The sequence below is a fragment of the Zootoca vivipara genome, chromosome 16, assembly GCF_963506605.1.
Source record: "Zootoca vivipara chromosome 16, rZooViv1.1, whole genome shotgun sequence".
Taxonomy (NCBI): domain Eukaryota; kingdom Metazoa; phylum Chordata; class Lepidosauria; order Squamata; family Lacertidae; genus Zootoca; species Zootoca vivipara.
Genome location: NC_083291.1, coordinates 42,669,529 through 42,685,868, shown reverse-complemented (window position 1 = coordinate 42,685,868; position 16,340 = coordinate 42,669,529). Strand labels below are relative to the sequence as shown.

The 16,340-nt window shown below is 43.1% G+C and overlaps 1 protein-coding gene across 2 annotated transcripts; it reads right to left on the bottom strand.

The window, feature by feature from the left end:
• Positions 1 to 1,379: 1,379 nt before the first annotated feature.
• On the bottom strand, positions 1,380 to 15,483 carry MRPL4 (mitochondrial ribosomal protein L4). Of its 2 annotated transcripts, none has more exons than XM_035101572.2 (9): positions 15,336 to 15,483; positions 12,987 to 13,065; positions 10,094 to 10,262; positions 9,193 to 9,244; positions 8,657 to 8,774; positions 8,320 to 8,426; positions 4,778 to 4,887; positions 3,161 to 3,231; positions 1,380 to 1,640 (listed from the first exon to the last, which is right to left on the bottom strand). In XM_035101572.2, exons 1-9 carry the CDS (start codon positions 15,381 to 15,383, stop codon positions 1,495 to 1,497), a joined length of 900 nt encoding a protein of 299 aa, XP_034957463.1. In that variant the 5' UTR covers positions 15,384 to 15,483; the 3' UTR covers positions 1,380 to 1,494. The 2 variants fall into 2 exon arrangements, with proteins under 2 accessions (XP_034957463.1, XP_060124717.1); XM_060268734.1 differs by lacking the exon at positions 15,336 to 15,483 and adding an exon at positions 14,590 to 15,269.
• Positions 15,484 to 16,340: the final 857 nt, after the last annotated feature.

The following is a 16,340-nucleotide window of genomic DNA, read 5'->3' as shown; positions in this document are numbered from 1 at the left end:
TTCACCTGTTCTCCAGGAATTCTCAAAGATTACTGCCAGTGGTTCGGAAATCACCTCTGCCAGTTCTTTTAATACTCTTGGATGTAGTTCATCTGGCCCTGGAGACTTGAATACATCTAAACTAGCCAAGTATTCTTGTACTACCTCCTTACTTGTTCTGGGCTGTGTTTCCCCTGCTGAATCATCTGCTCCATATTCTTCAGGTCGGGCATTGTTTCCTTTTTTGGAGAAGACTGGGGCAAAGAAGGCATTGAGGAGTTCTGCCCTTTCTCTGTCCCCTGTTCACATTTCACCATCTTCTCCTCTGAGTGACCCCACTGTCTCCTTGTTCTTGCTTTTGCTACGGTCATACCCATAAAAGCCCTTTTTGTTGCTTTTAACCTCTCTACCAAGCCTGAGTTCATTCTGTGCTTCAGCTTTTCTGACTTTGTCTCTACACGTGCTGGCTATTTGTTTGAATTCCTCTCTGGTGGTTTCCCCCTTTTTCCATTTTTTGTACATATCCCTTTTAAATCTTAACTCAGTTAAAAGTTCTTTAGATAGCCACCCTGGCTTCTTTAGGCACCTTCCATGTTTCCGTCTCATTGGTATTGCCTGAAGTTGTGCTTTTAATATCTCCCTTTTAACAAACTCCCAACCATCATGAACTCCCTTCCCTTTTGGTATTTCTGTCCATGGTATCTCACCCAGCGTTTCCCTAAGTTTTCTGAAGTCGGCTTTCTTAAAGTCTAGAATTTGAGTCTTAGTATGCTTGGCTGCTCCTTTCCGCTGTATAATAAACTCCAGAAGAGCATGGTCACTCCCATCTAATGAGCCTGTCACTTCTACCCCACTTCTACCCCACTATTGGTTAGGATCAGAAGGCAGCCCTGTACAGTCAAACCTCGGTTCCCAAATGCCTCCGTTTTGGAACATTTCAGCTCCCAAAGCCGAAAACCCAAAAGTGTTCCAGTTTTTGAACTTTTTTCGGTAGCCGAATGTTCAATGCGGCTTCCGCTTAAGTCCAGGAAGCTCCTGCAACCAATCAGAAGCCGCACCTCGGTTGTCGAACATTTCAGAAGCTGAACGGGCTTCCAGAATGGATTACATTTGACAACCAAGGTTTGACTGTGTTGGGAGGTTTTAAAAGTTTAATGTTTTGTTATGTTTTTATGGAAACAGTGCTGACTAGGAGAGCCCTTGGTTTGATCCAGCAGGGTTCTTTTCCCACCCCCCACCCCCTGAAATTCACCATACAAATGTATAGCACAAAAGCATTATGGATTTTTTGTTTCCTCACTTGTGCAAATTCAACAGTAAGCACCATAAATCAACCTTTTTTAAAAAAAAAAAGATTTTTGAAAGAGGAACCATGTCTAAAGATAAAGGCAGGCTGCAACCTGGGAAGACAACTTAGCTTTAATGTTCATTTTAGGTGGGGAAAAACTTTTCCAAGGATGCAAGGAGTGAGAGGTGTCTAGTTCACAGCTGTTCAGTCCACATTCTCCATAAATGTTATGGGAAGTCTCTATAGGGCAACTGCAAAGGGTACAGCAGCCTGTATCGCGAGTCATGCAACAGCAGCTTCTTTTCCAGGAAGGCAATTGTATCCAGGGTTAGTACAAGGGTCTCATACTTCAGCATACTGTGCACATTGAGACCTGTGAGAAAAAAAGACGCAGGGGTCAGGCTGTATCTGTAATGAGACCTGGCCCCAAACGGCTGAAGGGTAGCAATGGCAAGACGTGACAAGAAGGCTAGCTTGGATGCAGAAGACAGGAATGGTGGGGCCAGTGAGGGGAAATGTCATCATAGCTGCCTTCCATCCAGAAGATCCTAGGTTCCATCCCCAGCATCTCCAGGTGGACAGCCTGGAGGTCTCAGGGCAGTTCACAGAAAGAAAGAAAAAACAACCCCAACAACCACCACCCCTCTCTAAAAACCTGGACAGCCATCAGTATACATGATACTGAGCTAGATGGACCACCAGTCTGAGTATAAGGCAGCTTCCTATATCCTTGCACTACAAGCATACTTGGCTGAAAGTGGTGTCACAGCTCAAAAACAGGAAATCCATGGGCCAAACTTGGCTTTCTGTGGAGTATTGCTTGATCACTCAACTGTTGACTGGGGAGAAAGGAGGATGCACCAATTCAATGGGTGCTGTCTGAGTGGGTAATATTCATGGGGCAGAATTCTAAAGCTTTTTGGGAGCTTTTTGGCAGTAAAAGAGAAATATTACTTTGAGCCCCTTATAGGGACTGGCCTTGTTTTTTGTTTAAAGTATTTTTATTAAAGATTTCTCAGTTTACAAAAGTATGTGCAATGTCTCTTTTTTCAAGTTACAATTTCCTACAGTTCAGTTTCATTTGTTGAGACTTTAGTGTTACATTAGGAAGGAAAAGGGGAGAAGAGGTGGAGGGGGCCATGGTGGGTGGGGATGTTTCTATTTTACTTAATGTATGTGTGGAGTTTTGTGTCAGCATCATTTGTGTAGGTTCTCTGCTATTTGCTTGTGTTCCTTTGGTGGTGAGAGAAGTTGGGGTTGGCCTAGGGTGTGGTTGCTTGTTTGTGATTGGCTGTGGTGAACTTTGTTTTCATGTGTGAGTGGGGTGGGTGGATGTTTTGAAACAGGTTAGCCATATTGATGCTGTTGGTGGATTCTTGTCGTTATCTTGTTGGGCTTTGTATGTGATAAGGGGAGCCATACCGGAGTGAAGGCGTCTTCTATTTGAGGGACTGGCCTTGTTATGCAATCATTGGTGCTCTACAGTCAGATATGGATATATTGGCTGCATGTAGAATGACATTATTCACTGTCAATGTTAGCACAAGTCATACTAAATATCCTCAGACTGTTAACTATAAAGCTGACCAATTAACTTAAGAACTTACTTAAGAATATGCTTTTGTTCTGTGTGTGCACACACTTTACTATACTTTGTTTCTTGTTAAAACTACAGTGTAATGACCAGTAGTCATAAGCAGTAAAGGATGAAGTAAAAAATATCAATAGACAGATATGGATAGATGTTTTGTGCATTGAAACTGCTGTGCTGTATGAAGAATTAGAGACTGGATGGGATGCTTGCCTGCAACTGCCTAAGCATCCTACCCCAGACTATGTATGCAGTGAGTCATTCTGCAGAAGGCCCTGCCCACTCTCCCCAACCCCACTCACCTATGGCTGGCAGCACCGTGATGGTTTTAAGGCCTCTCGTTGCATCTCTGATGTTCTCAGATAAGTCATTGCTGGAATCCAGAAAGGGAAAAGTATGTATGTTTTGCAGGTCCAGGTCGAAGATTTGTTGGTACAAAATATTAGTCATTCCCCTTTCCATTTTGGCTGGGTGGTATGCAGTGACCCGGGGGTGGGTCCTCATCTGCCTCCTGTCCCTGCTGGAGTCTGCACTAGAGGCTCATTGCTCAAAAACCTGATTAGCAAAAGGGGCTTGAGCTTATTTAAGAAGAGTCGCTCTCAGTTCAGAAGCCTCATCAAGATGTTCCAAAATGTTTGCCATGAAATTCTGTTGCCGCAAAATAGAAAATATTGCCACTGTGCCTTAAGAAATTAATGTCTTATAGCTGTTGCAGGGTAAAGCACACTTTGCAGACAATAAATCTGTTAAGTCTTTAAGTCAGTCTGTAAGGCAACCTTTGCCAAACTGCTGCGCTATGGATATTATGGACTCCAATTCCCATCATACCTGACTATGTGTATGCTGCCTGGGGCTGGTGGGAGTTGGAGTCCAACATCATCTGGAGGGCAACAGATTGGGAAAGGCTGCTTGAAGCATTGCAAGTCTCTCTGCTGTTTCAATATGAAAGTTGTATGCATGAATTTGGGTCAGAAGAATACTCTGTATCTATCCAAGAGGCACAATGAAAAACAAGACCAACAAATGCACTTCAACAAGGGCTTCAAGTTTCAGGGCCCTCCACTGTTAACACAGCAGCTTAAAGCAATTGTGCCCAAATAACAAAGTGCCTAACATGGGGTCACAGAGAGTCGGACACGACTAAACAACAACAAAGTGCCTAATTTCCAACCTTTACAAGAGGCACGTTCTTGCACACCTAAACAAGCGTGCGACATTTATGATGAAGGGCATTTCAAACTATGATGAATTCACAAGGGACATGGTTGAAACTTGAGCCATTTTATGCAGACACACATTCTGACACATAAAAGCTACCTAAATCCATAAAGCTCCACTACGAATACCCCCAGCCACATGACTGAAGCTAATGCTATTTTTCTTGTTTCACATGACCAAAAAACCATCTTCCACCTTGGTTGGAAGTTTTGTGTTTTATGATGCAGTCAGTGATCTCTGAAGAAACCTTCTCCATCTCAACCCCATGGTCACTGGAATGTACCATACAGCATACCAAGGCATACTCTAGAGAACAAAGCAGGTTCCCAGGGGCCGGGCCTGATGGATCTTACTTTCACCCTGTGTGAACCAAACATTGAATGTGACTGCACAATTCAAGAGATCAGTGGGTACTTCAAAGCAACTTGTTGGGACACTACTGATCTTTTTATTCTGGACCCCTGAATAAGGTTCTGCCAAACTCTAGGGTTCCTCAGTTTGAAAACTAATGGCCTGGATAAAAGTTGTCACAAACACTTGGGCCATTTCTGAAAGTGTTCCTATGACTCAAGACAGCAGCAACCTCTGGTCAAACCAACATCCCCCAAAACCAGACATGAGTGTCTCTAAAGCTCTGGCCCCAATGACAGGCTGTATCCTCAGCCACACCCCCAAACAGAACCTGAAGAAGCAAAACTCACACATCAACAATCAGCACTGATTCTCCCCAGTGTCTGTAGCGGGCCAGGTCCATCAGATACTGTGGGTCAGAAGTTGGCATATCTAGAGAGTCTACAACACGCAGATTATCCTGCAGGCAGAGAGAGAAGAAAAGAGCCGAAGGAAATGAACTCTCTATTAGACAACAGAAGCCTGTCTGCTAGTCTACTTCTCCCATGATGTGTCTTATGTCTGCAGCTTTCTTCCAGGGCACCTGTGAGGTATCACAAAAGCCTTTCCTGAAAATCCCAAACAAGTGTTTGTAGCTGAGTGGCAGAGCACATGCCTAGCATGCAGAAGGTTGCAGGTTCAACCCCCCCCCCCCGGGTTAAAAGGATGTCAGAGCTGGAAAAAACACTGCCTGATGTTGTGCAGAGCTACTGCCACTTTGAATAGACAAAAAGCAACTTGATGGACCAGTGGTCTGACTCGAGGAAAAGACAGCAGAAGTAAAGCTTTCCCCAAATCCTTTGGGGAAAACCTCACTTGCAGGGATCTGCCATTTCTGCTTATGTTAGTCAGTAAGGCTACATGCACATTGACCACCCTGTATAAAACACTAGCAACCGCTACAAAGCAGCAACAATAACAGCAGCCAACTCAGGCAGACCTTTTTAGGGGAGAGAGAATTTTTCTGCTGCAGATGAGCAGTGATGCCTTAGCCTACAGGCATTTTTGTCTATCAGTAAAAGCAGTGGCAAGGGGAAGGGTTCTATTTAAAAAGACAAAAACCCCAAACCAGGGTGGATTTGATTTAAATCAAACTGATTTAAATCACGATTTAAATCACGATTTAAATCACTAGTCAGTAAGGCTTGATTTAAATCATAGTTGATTTAAATCATAAAGACTCATTCTTGCTGGTATAACTTTATTATGCAAGTAGATGAAGATTTTTAGAATAACAACTTTTCATATTAGTTTTTTTATCCCCAGTTTAATAGGTTAATCATTCATATTTGGACAACTTTACTGTTGTACTTAGGAAGGAGAAAAATAATCATTACCTTAATAATAACAATTTAAATAGATTTATTCAACTGAAACAATAACATTTCAGCAAATGTTATTTGCTTAAACAAACATCCATGTTTGTTAACTAATTTGGCTAAACAAAAACAATATATATATATATTTTAAGAAACTTAGACTGTCAGCCCAGCCTACACATGAAAAACTTAAATACTGTCCAAACAATCAGAAAAATATTGTTTCTATTCTATTCACTGAACTTCTTGAAACTTAGCACTGAAGGGGTTGCTTCTGTATTCATAGGTTTGTAGAACAATAGGATTAAGGTCTTTTTTTCAACTCTGTTCATGTTATAACATTTTTGCTGTGAAGAAGAGGCATGTGATCTCTGTTGAGTCAAATTCAGTTTTGAGAACTGCAAAAGTAAACCAAGCACCTGTGATAATATCTTGTAGGCAGAGAAACTGCCCAATAATCTTACAAAAACCTCTGGAAGAGGTGAATGGATTAATGGAATTTATTTACCCCCAAAATTAAACATATACAACCTTATACTACATAATTAAAAAAACTAATCTTTATTTCATGATGGAATAACCTTTGGATGGTAATATGTTTTCCTCAAAAAGCATTTATTTAAAAAAAATCCAATTTAAATCAAAAAAATCGATTTAAATCAAAAAAATCCGATTTAAATCAAAAAAATCCGATTTAAATCAAAAAAATCCGATTTTTTAGATTTTTTTAAAAAAATCATTGATTTTTATCCACCCTGCCCCAAACGCAGACTGAAGATCTCAGCAGCAGCTCACAAGAGCAAGCATGGAGACAGAAGGCTGACAGTGAATCACTGGCAGGTAGGGAAGCCACAGCAGCTTGTCACTGTTGGAAATGGGAGCACACAAAAAGGGCAAGAGCACAGCATGCAGGCTTCACATGGGCAATGTGAGGAGATGCTGCCAAAGCCAGGAATACCAGAATCTAGTGCTGTTGGCCAGGTCACCGGTTTTTAAACACTGCTATACTGAGGCCCCCAACTGCTTTTCTCCGCAGACCATCATATTTTCTTGCCAGCACTTGGGATGCTTTTTGGAAGGATTCTGAATTAAATAATCAAATTTCCACACATCTCCTCTGTGATTATGGACTAATTAAAATAAATGTGCATTAAGCAGAGAGAACATTCCACATATAACCAGGGGTTTCTTTAATAATAATAATAAGGCCTGGTAATTGTTGTTCTATTTGACCTCTGGTGGGAGGGCATTCCACAGGGTGGGTGCCACTACCGAGAAGGCTCTCTGCCTGGTTCCCTGTAACTTGGCTTCTCGTAGCGAGGGAACCGCCAGAAGGCCCTCGGCGCTGGACCTCAGTGTCCGGGTAGAATGATGGGGGTGGAGACGCTCCTTCAGGTATACTGGGCCGAAGCCATTTAGGGCTTTAAAGGTCAGCACCAACACTTTGAATTGTGCTCGGAAATGTACTGGGAGCCAATGTAGGTCTTTCAGGACCGGTGTTATGTGGTCTCGGCGGCCGTAAACAAGTAGGGCCAAATATACCATGACAGCACTACTTTTTTAAAAAATAAAATATTTGTGCCTGCCTTTCCCAACTTAATGCTCCAGGTATTCCTCAACCATAACAAGGTGAGAGCTGCCATTGCAGGGTTGTGATGGGTCCTAAAAATTTGTGTTTTTATTTTTTTACAGAATTTAGTTAATTCTACTCATTGGAATGAATGAAAAAATAAAGGGGGGGAACCAATGCAATTAAACTGGTAGGGCTTAAAATGACCTCAGAAATGCTATTTAAATTATTTTGATCTTCTCAGTGTCTACCCAGAACCTGCTTGTTCTGTTATGTTAGGAGAAAGGCGCACAGAGGGTAAAAAGCATAGTATTTCTCTATTTCCAAAGTAACAAATCATGCACTTTCCTTAGCCTCACTACTACGGTATCAGGGATCAATAGTACCCCCACAAGTTTATGAAGCCCTTTTACAAACCTGATTTGTTAGAAATCCTTGCAACCCAACAAAACTGTGCCTCTTCGTGACTGCTATTATTTTGTGCGAAAATTTGGGTTACTGTGACCCCAATTGCATCTGCAAAGGACTGCAAGCAACCTGCACCCTCACTTCAGCAGGTGGAGAGACTGAATGAGTTCTTCAGATTCCCTATGTTACAGGACTGCTGCAGGATATACTATGATGATGTTTGGAAACCCTGTAAGTCAGGCTTCCTCAAACTCGGCCCTCCAGATGTTTTTGGCCTACAACTCCCATGATCCCTAGCTAGCAGGACCAGAGGTCAGGGATTATGGGAATTGTAGTCTCAAAACATCTGGAGGGCTGAGTTTGGGGAAGCCTGCTGTAAGTACTATATAAATACTAAGTAATATGACTACTGATAGACAGAGATATTCAAACATAACTACGGAGTCCAGTTACAGGCCTTAAAAAACTAACCATGAGCCAACCCTTCAACCAGTCACCAGCGTATTACACTGGTAATAACTCTTTGAATTCACAAAGAACTGTGGGTGTGTGGTACCTGTGCCAGTTTGGTTGTCAATGCCACCTTGAGTCCCAGGACACGCATTTTCATGGGGATCATGTAGTAGTAGCTGGTGGGACCACGAGGGCCACTGGCAACACCACCTAAAAGCAAAAGCCAGAGAAGTCTATGGGACATCAGTGGGAATAAACACATCATCTTGCCTGTACACTAGCAGCCTTCTGAAGTGACAGTGTTTGGGCTCTGCTGACAGAGCAGTGTTTTGGGTACCTGCATCCCAGCCACAAAAGGGAACAGCTACTAGTGTCTCCAAGGCTTACAGAGATGACATATCCCCCAGTGGTATGAGATAGAGAGAGAGATCATCACGCACCACCATGCCACAAAGGTGACCGGATACTGCCATGCCGGGCCCGTCCGCTGCCCTTCTGTGCCCAAGGTTTTCTGCCGCCACCACGCATCTCCGCGCGAGTCTTTGTCTTGGCATAACTCTGGAAAATTAAGGCAGGTGAGACTGGTGTATGCTGCTCTGGCCAAACACAATCAGAATGCTCAAAGTGCTGGGCACAATTTACCTCAGTAATTCTTGCAACAACCTTGTAAGATTGTTGTCCCCAAAGGTGGTAAGGGGTGGGGGCTGAAGCTAAGAAAGAATTGCTTTCTTAGTGGAATTCATGGATGCAGCAAAATGTGAAGAGGAGTCTTCCCAAAATAAACAAAATGAAAACAAAATGACTTTGGACTTTTAACTTCACTATGCAAAGATAAGATAAGATAAGATATCTTTATTGTGCCCCCTTTCTCCCCGGCAAATTGTGTGCCCCAAATTTCTCCCTGCAAAACTCCCACTGAACAATGTTCTTCCCCATATTGCCCACCAGCTCCTGATCTTCCAACTTCTATACTTACAATTCTCTTGAAGTTCTTCTGCCAGATGGCCACTGTGTGTAGAATATCAATGCTGAGGGGAAAACACACAAACACCAACCAGAAGCAAGAGTTAGCAACAGATCTGGGAAACGGGACAACACCACAGTAACCATCATGATGGAAAGCATTGTGGTTAAAAAGGTTCAGAATTTAAACACAAGATTTTTACACCAGTCCCTTTTGCTACAGTAATTGAAGCCTCCATTTTATCCAAGGGAAAAGATACAGCTGGAGATGGAGGATACCAATTGAAACCTGGCCTAGGAAAGCCATGAGGAGGTAAGATTTCAACTTCTGTTTTGGCGTTAAATGCTCCCTAACAAGCTTAGCTAATACAGGCAACTCACATTTTAGGCACGACTGATATGTGTGCAAACACTCACATGTGCATAGTGGCGAATCCAGAAATGACCCAGAAATATCATAAAAGACGTCACTAAAAGGAGCAGGGGCAGAGATGCAATTTCATGCAAGCGTGCAATGACCCGGAAAGCAACCCCCACACAAATTGGGAGTTGCCTGTAAAAATGAACTGAAAAGCCCAGACTCCTGAAATCACAGAGCTAAATTTCAGGAACCATTCAAGGCATCTTATCCCTATGGAACATAAGGACAGGCCCAGCCTGGTCTATAGGATTGCCAGGTGCTCAACTGAATAGGATTCCTGAAACTTAAGATCTGCATGTCAGCCTTTTACATATCATAACCAATACTCCATATCCCTTTTCTGTTACAAATTTCCAACCTGCCCCCAACCTTCACCACCATTCCTTGATGCATGAAATGCTTTATGAGAAATCCCCACAGCCACTTTTTAACGATTGATGGTCACTTCCAGCCCATCTCTGCAAATGTCTAGTAATCGGTAATCAGTTCTTACCGGGGCATTACTGCAAACACATCAGGATGCAAATCTGTCAAGCCCACGTGGCTGGCGTCATAATGCTTTAGGGACTCTACCCAGGCCTGAACAGGTGAAAGGTGTTTGGGGATGCCAATGCTGCATTTCCGTAGGATGGGCTCACTAGAGACTATGTCAGGACAGTTTTCTAAAAGGAAGCAAAGGGGGGAAATACATGCAGGTGTGATTTGGGGCAATCTTGCCTGAAATAATTTCTTTGAAACTTGAAAGTAAATTCACAAAAGCATCGCTCCATATACATTTTTACAAGGCCATATGCACACATTCCTGTTTTATTTATTTGGGACTCATTATTGCAAAGAAGAAAGGTAACATCTTACCCAATTTATAAATGCTTTCTTAATTGTATGCCTAGAGGAAATGCCAGGTGACTATTTAAAAACCTATATTAAGATTGATTCTATTTCAAACCATGACTAGAAAAATATCTGAAATGGCTAGGTGCTATCATCAGATCTCTTTTAGGATATAACTGAACTGAAAATACTTGTTTCACTTCTAGATAGCTGCACTAAATGTTTAGGTAGGCAACCCCTTCCAAGTTTGTCAGCCACATTTTAAGAGCCTGTAAAGTTGCTGCTTGAAGATTACTCTAATGATATCGCCTGAAAGGATCTGTACAACTTCCTCAGAAGCAATGGGTTGAGAACTACATATGCACATGGAATCGGGTTTGATTCTCTTTCAAAAATTTATTCCATTCTTAATCACAGTATGAAGCAGTGATGTCTGTTTACTGGAAGATTTTGAAACAGAAAAAAATTTACTACCCTAAATTGATGATGTTCTCATTTATGTTTGACTCATATTTAGTAAAAATATATATAAACGCACACCATATTACTTTCGGGGTGCAACAAAAGTTACTTTCAATAGCTATAGTAGGATAACAGAAACATTTGATTAAAGGAAGAAATCAATAAAATACAATACAATACAATTTTAATTTTATAGTTAAATTCAAAACTTTACTTGGAAATTATTCTTACTGAACTAATTGTAAATATTTTTAAGACATGGCAACTTGATAGAATCATAGAGTTGGAAGGGACCCCAAGGGTAATCTAGTCCAACACTCTGCAATGCAGGAATCTCAGCTAAAGCATCCATGACAGATGGTCATCCAACCTCTCTCTAAAAATCTCCAAGGAAGGAGAGTCCACCACCTCTCGTGAGAATCTGTTCCACTGCTGAACAGCCCTTGCTGACAGAAAGTTTTCCAAATGTTTAATTGGAATCTCCTTTCTTGCAACTTGAAGCTGTTTGTTCGAATTCTACGCTTCAGAGCAGGAGAAAACAAGCTTGCTCCCTCCTCCATGTGACAGCCCTTAAGATATTTGAAGATGGCTATCATATCTCCTCTCAGTCTCCTCTTTTCCAGGCTAAACATACCCAGCTCCTTCAAGCACTCCTCATAAGGCTTAGTTTCCAGACCACTGATCATCTTGGTTGCCCTCCTCTGCACATGTTCCAGCTTCGTCAAAAGCCTTCTTACCGTATTTTTCGGACCATAACACGCACTTTCCCCTTCCAAAAACAGAAGGGGGAAAGTCGCTGCATGTTATGGAGCGAAGGCACGGACGGCAGCGGATCCCTCTGCAGCCTCCGTCAGTGGCAGAAGGTGGGGGAGGGGGGCGTGACAAGCAGCCCGAAATTGAGCTTTCCCCGCTCCCTCCAGGGTCCCCTGCCAGCGGCAGAAGGTGGGGGTGACAAGCAGCCTGAAATCGGGCTTTCCCCGCTCCCTCCACGGCCCCCGCCACCTCCCTTTCCCATGAAGCCCCAGGAAAGTTTGGGAGCGATGGGCAGGCAGAATATTTTTTTTCTTGTTTTCCTGCTCTAAAAACTAGGTGCATGTTATGGTCCGGTGCGTGTTATGGTCCACAAAATACGGTAACTTGTGGTGCCCAGATTTGGACACAGTATTCCAAGTGTGATCTGACTAAGTCAGAATAGAGTAATACTTCCCTTGATCTGGACATTACTATTGATGCAGCTTAAAGTAGCATTAGCTTTTTTTTTGCTACTGCATCACACTGTTGACTCGTGTTAAGCTTGTGGTCCACCAAGACTCCTAGATCCCTTTCACATGTACTGCTAGTAAGCCAGGTGTCCCCCATCCTATATTTGTGCATCTGGTTCTTGCTGCCTAAGTGCAGAACCTGACATTTGTCCCTATTGAAATTCATTTTGTTAGTTTGTACCCAGTTCTCCAATCTATTAAAGTCATTTTGAATTCTGATTTTGTTTTCTGCTACCCTTCCCAGTTTGGTGTCATCTGCAAATTTGATGAACATCCCCTCAATTCCTTCATCCAAGTCATTTACAAAGACGCTGAACAACATATAGCATGCATTTCCCTTACACTGTTTAAATTTAAAAAGTGAATGCACTGAGGACAGTTACCATATTAACTTTAGCATGCTCAAAGAGCTGAATACATAAATGCATGTACTTTCCAGGGGTACTCAAGTATATATTACATATATTAAAACAATATTACAGTATTTGTTTTATCTTTGACTGCTATTAGATCCATTCAGTATGTTGCTAACTACTTGTATGAAATGATGCATTTCTAAAATGGAATGTTTTCCACCTCACATCACTGTTATGGATCGGGCATTTCTAACACTCTTGATAACTAACACTGCAAGTTTATACATGTCACATCAGAAGTAAGCTCCATTGAGTTCAATAGGACTCACTCTCAAGTGTGTATAGGACAGGCATCCCCAAACTTTGGCCCTCCAGATGTTTTGGACTACAATTCCCATGATCCCTGACCACTGGTCCTGGGTACCCTACCACATCTAGAGGCAACAAGTCTGTTCTAGTCGTGAAAAGGCCTTACCTTTTAATGAAGATGCATCTGTCACACTAGCTGAAACAGCAGGGTTGCCTAGAAATCCTGTCTGGTTTGTACACAAAGGCTAAGGGAAGAAATAAAAACGGAGTAAGATATCTGAAGGTACTGGTGACTCAATCAAGATAGCTCTTGTAAATGGCTGCTCATTTATCATGGATATGGCTTATGCTTAGATCATCAGACAGAATGCCAACCTGGTGCCACCTCTCTCAACTTAGCCCCAAATCCAGTTTTCCCATGGGGTCATTTGATTTAACCCTGAACTTTTCACTGTGCACATTCATAGTCCTATGCAGTAGTCCTTGCAGATGTTTAGCATAGTGTAATTCCACTAAACTGATGCATAGGGATGAGGCTGTAACTAATAGATGCATAACTGTTGTTTTATCATATTAATCCCATTATCCTTGCCATCATCCTTCCTCTTTAACACCCCCAATTTCTCCACACTACTGAAATGTACATATATGCTCACTGAGGCAGAGGCTTGACATTTTTGCTTATTTCCCCCCTTTTCTTTGCTTATGTTGCTTTGAAAAGTTCACTTGCGATGCCGTATATAAAATATGAGTTAGAACATGTTGATGCTTTTCAATACATGTGCTCACCATACTTTGCCCTAAACTCCTTTTAGTGGCACACTGCAAAAAGGTAGCACTCCCTGTCATGAAAGCTCCCTTTGCCTCATATGTTGGATCTCCGAAAATGCTTTTGATGAGTAGTCCCATCAAGGATGTTTTGGGTATCTCAGGAATGGAGTGGATTGGGTTTGCATAGCCGGTGGATGTGCTGTGCAACCAAGAGAAGACTCAAAAAATTCTAAAAGAGAGCACTATGCACTTCTTTACACAGCTGCAAGTACATAAGCACAGGGCTTCACTCCTATTAACCTTGTTCTTCTTCCCTCTGTGGCTATATTCACATGTACAGTGGTACCTCGACTTCCGAAGGTTTCGACTTACAAAGTCGGCAAACCTGGAAGTATTTTCGCCACGCATGCATTCTGCACCTGCACAGAAGCGGTGTGTGTGGTCCGCGCATGTGCAGAATGGACGCTTCAACATCTGAAGGTTCCGACTTACGAAGAGCGCCATGGAATGGATCGCCTTTGTAAGTCGAGGTACCACTGTATTGAGAACAACTGACTGAATATAAAAAGGTACGTAGCCGTGTTGGTCTGACGTAGTCAAAACAAAAAAATAAAAAAAATTCCTTCCAGTAGCACCTTAGAAACCAACTAAGTTTGTCATAGGTATGAGCTTTCGTGTGCATGCACACTTCTTCAGAAAAAGTAAGATTCAAGACAAGGCAAAGAAAGTCCCTTGCTGCTGTGATATGTGGTGATCAACACACTAACGTGTGTTTTTTCCAAATACTCTTTGTTAATTTTGCACACAGTTTAGAAACCAATAAAGCAAACATAATGGGGAATGGTGAATCACATTTTGATGGACAAAAGACATAAAAAATATAAGCGGCTAGTGTATCTTATACTTCACAGATAAAATACAAACAGAGCTGAAAACGAAAAATGGGGATGCTTAAAAATATAACTACAAAAATAATACTGCCTTCACATATTACATACGTCTGTAGAGGCTGTCAAGCAGTGTAGCAGCTTTGCCCTAATCATATATTCCATAAGATCTCTCCAAAACACCCCAAAGGCTTCTGGCTTAACCCTACCAGCCCTCTCCAATGCAGTCCTTCCACTTCTGAACCATTGTAGCACATACTGCCATGGATAAAAAAATAAATAGCGTCTTCAGTTTTATTTCCTCATTTCTCTAACGCCCCCCCCCAAAAGTTAATGGGCACTGCCATTCAAACGGTGTGCAAGCACAGCGTCTTGTGATTATGTGGAGTGAGGCTTACCAGGGCCTATGGGGGTAGTGGGGGGGAGCAGATGCCCCCCTAAATCAATAAAAATACTTAACTGAGGTTCTTCCCCCCCCAAAAAAATCTGGCCTACGCCCATGCCAGCCTCCCCCACAATATTTTATTCAAGTTGGGGCCCCTGCTCGATTCTATCACCAGATATTGATAGTAGCGCCAGCTGAGGTCCAGCCTGAACAGGTTCGCCAAGTAAAATCCTTATTTCATTTTTTGAAAAATTACAGTACAGCCCCCTGGGTTTGTGTGCGTGTGCCCGAGGGCGCTCCCCCTGAGTGGCTTTCCGGAGGAGGTTAAGGGGGCCTCCATAGTTGGGCAGCAGGGGGGGGGAGGCCCCCGCTTTCCGAGAGCCACCGAGCGGCGGCGGCGGCGCAAAAGGCCCATAGCGGCCTGGGCCGCTCTTTCGCCGCCCGGTCCCTCACGCGCGCACCGCCGCCTCACCCGCGAAGCGACTCCCCGACTCAGCAGCTGCGCGCAGAGCCGGAACATCACAGCAACTCCCGCGCCTCGCCCGGCGACCAACACAGAGCACGCGCAATTATAAAAAAAAAACTTTCGTCCCTGGCCGATGACGTCAGGCACGAAAGGGGCTTTGCATCATCTGGGCGCACAGGAATTTTAATGAGAGTGAAAAAAGACGCCACGCGACGGACCCTTCCGCTCTAGGAAACGGCTTTCCCTACTTCCGCTTCCGGTGCTTAGATGGCTTTTCAGTGTAGGAAGAGTCGAGGGACAAGACAAGACGGACCGGAATCATAAGAGACGATAAATAAAAATATGTTACAATAGTTTCTGTGCAACATGGCGGCTGATGACGCCTCTCGTGTTATTGTTTCAAACCGGATGGGGAGGGTCCGAAACTGACGACCGCCACCCCCCACCCCCACCCCCGCTCACCTGCAGAGCTTTCTGGGCTGCCTTGCGCAGGTCACCGTTGTCTCACCTCGGCCTACCTCTTAGGGTTGTCGTGAGGCTAAACAGGAACCGGGAGAGAACTATTGGGGCCACCCCTCCTTTGGATTAAGGGCGGAATAAAACCACAATAATAGAGATGATTAATGATAAGGAATTGCCCAGGTGCTGAGGCTGCGTCAGACACTCCACACCAAAGCCCGCCTGCCCCTAAATACTTTCCTTATACTCTTACTCTCAGAAACTTACTCCCTTAATAGCACAGCCATATGTGTCCACTCAAAAGGGAAATGAAAACACTTTCTTGCAGAAAACTGATTTTCCAAATCCATTTCCATCAGTTTTGGTACAAAAACTGCTTTGGTCACACTGCACGATTACTTCTGTCAGGAGAGAGACAATGGAAATGTGACCTTGTTAATTCTCAGCCTTTTAGCTTTTGATACCATCGACCATGGTATCCTTCTGGAGTGGCTGTCTGAGTTAGGGGTCTTGGAAGGTCATTTCCAGAGGGATATGCTTGTGCAGTGCTCT

Excerpts from the sequence above, each read along its gene's own strand:
- MRPL4 (XM_060268734.1), bottom strand. The coding sequence starts at position 14,643 with ATGGAATATATGATTAGGGCAAAGCTGCTACACTGCTTGACAGCCTCT. Across the intron at positions 8,427-8,656 it reads GTCACCTTTGTGGCATGGTG|GTGGTGTTGCCAGTGGCCCT; the intron begins GTGCGTGATGAT and ends TTTTGCTTTTAG. Across the intron at positions 4,888-8,319 it reads TGACAACCAAACTGGCACAG|GATAATCTGCGTGTTGTAGA; the intron begins GTACCACACACC and ends CTCTGCCTGCAG.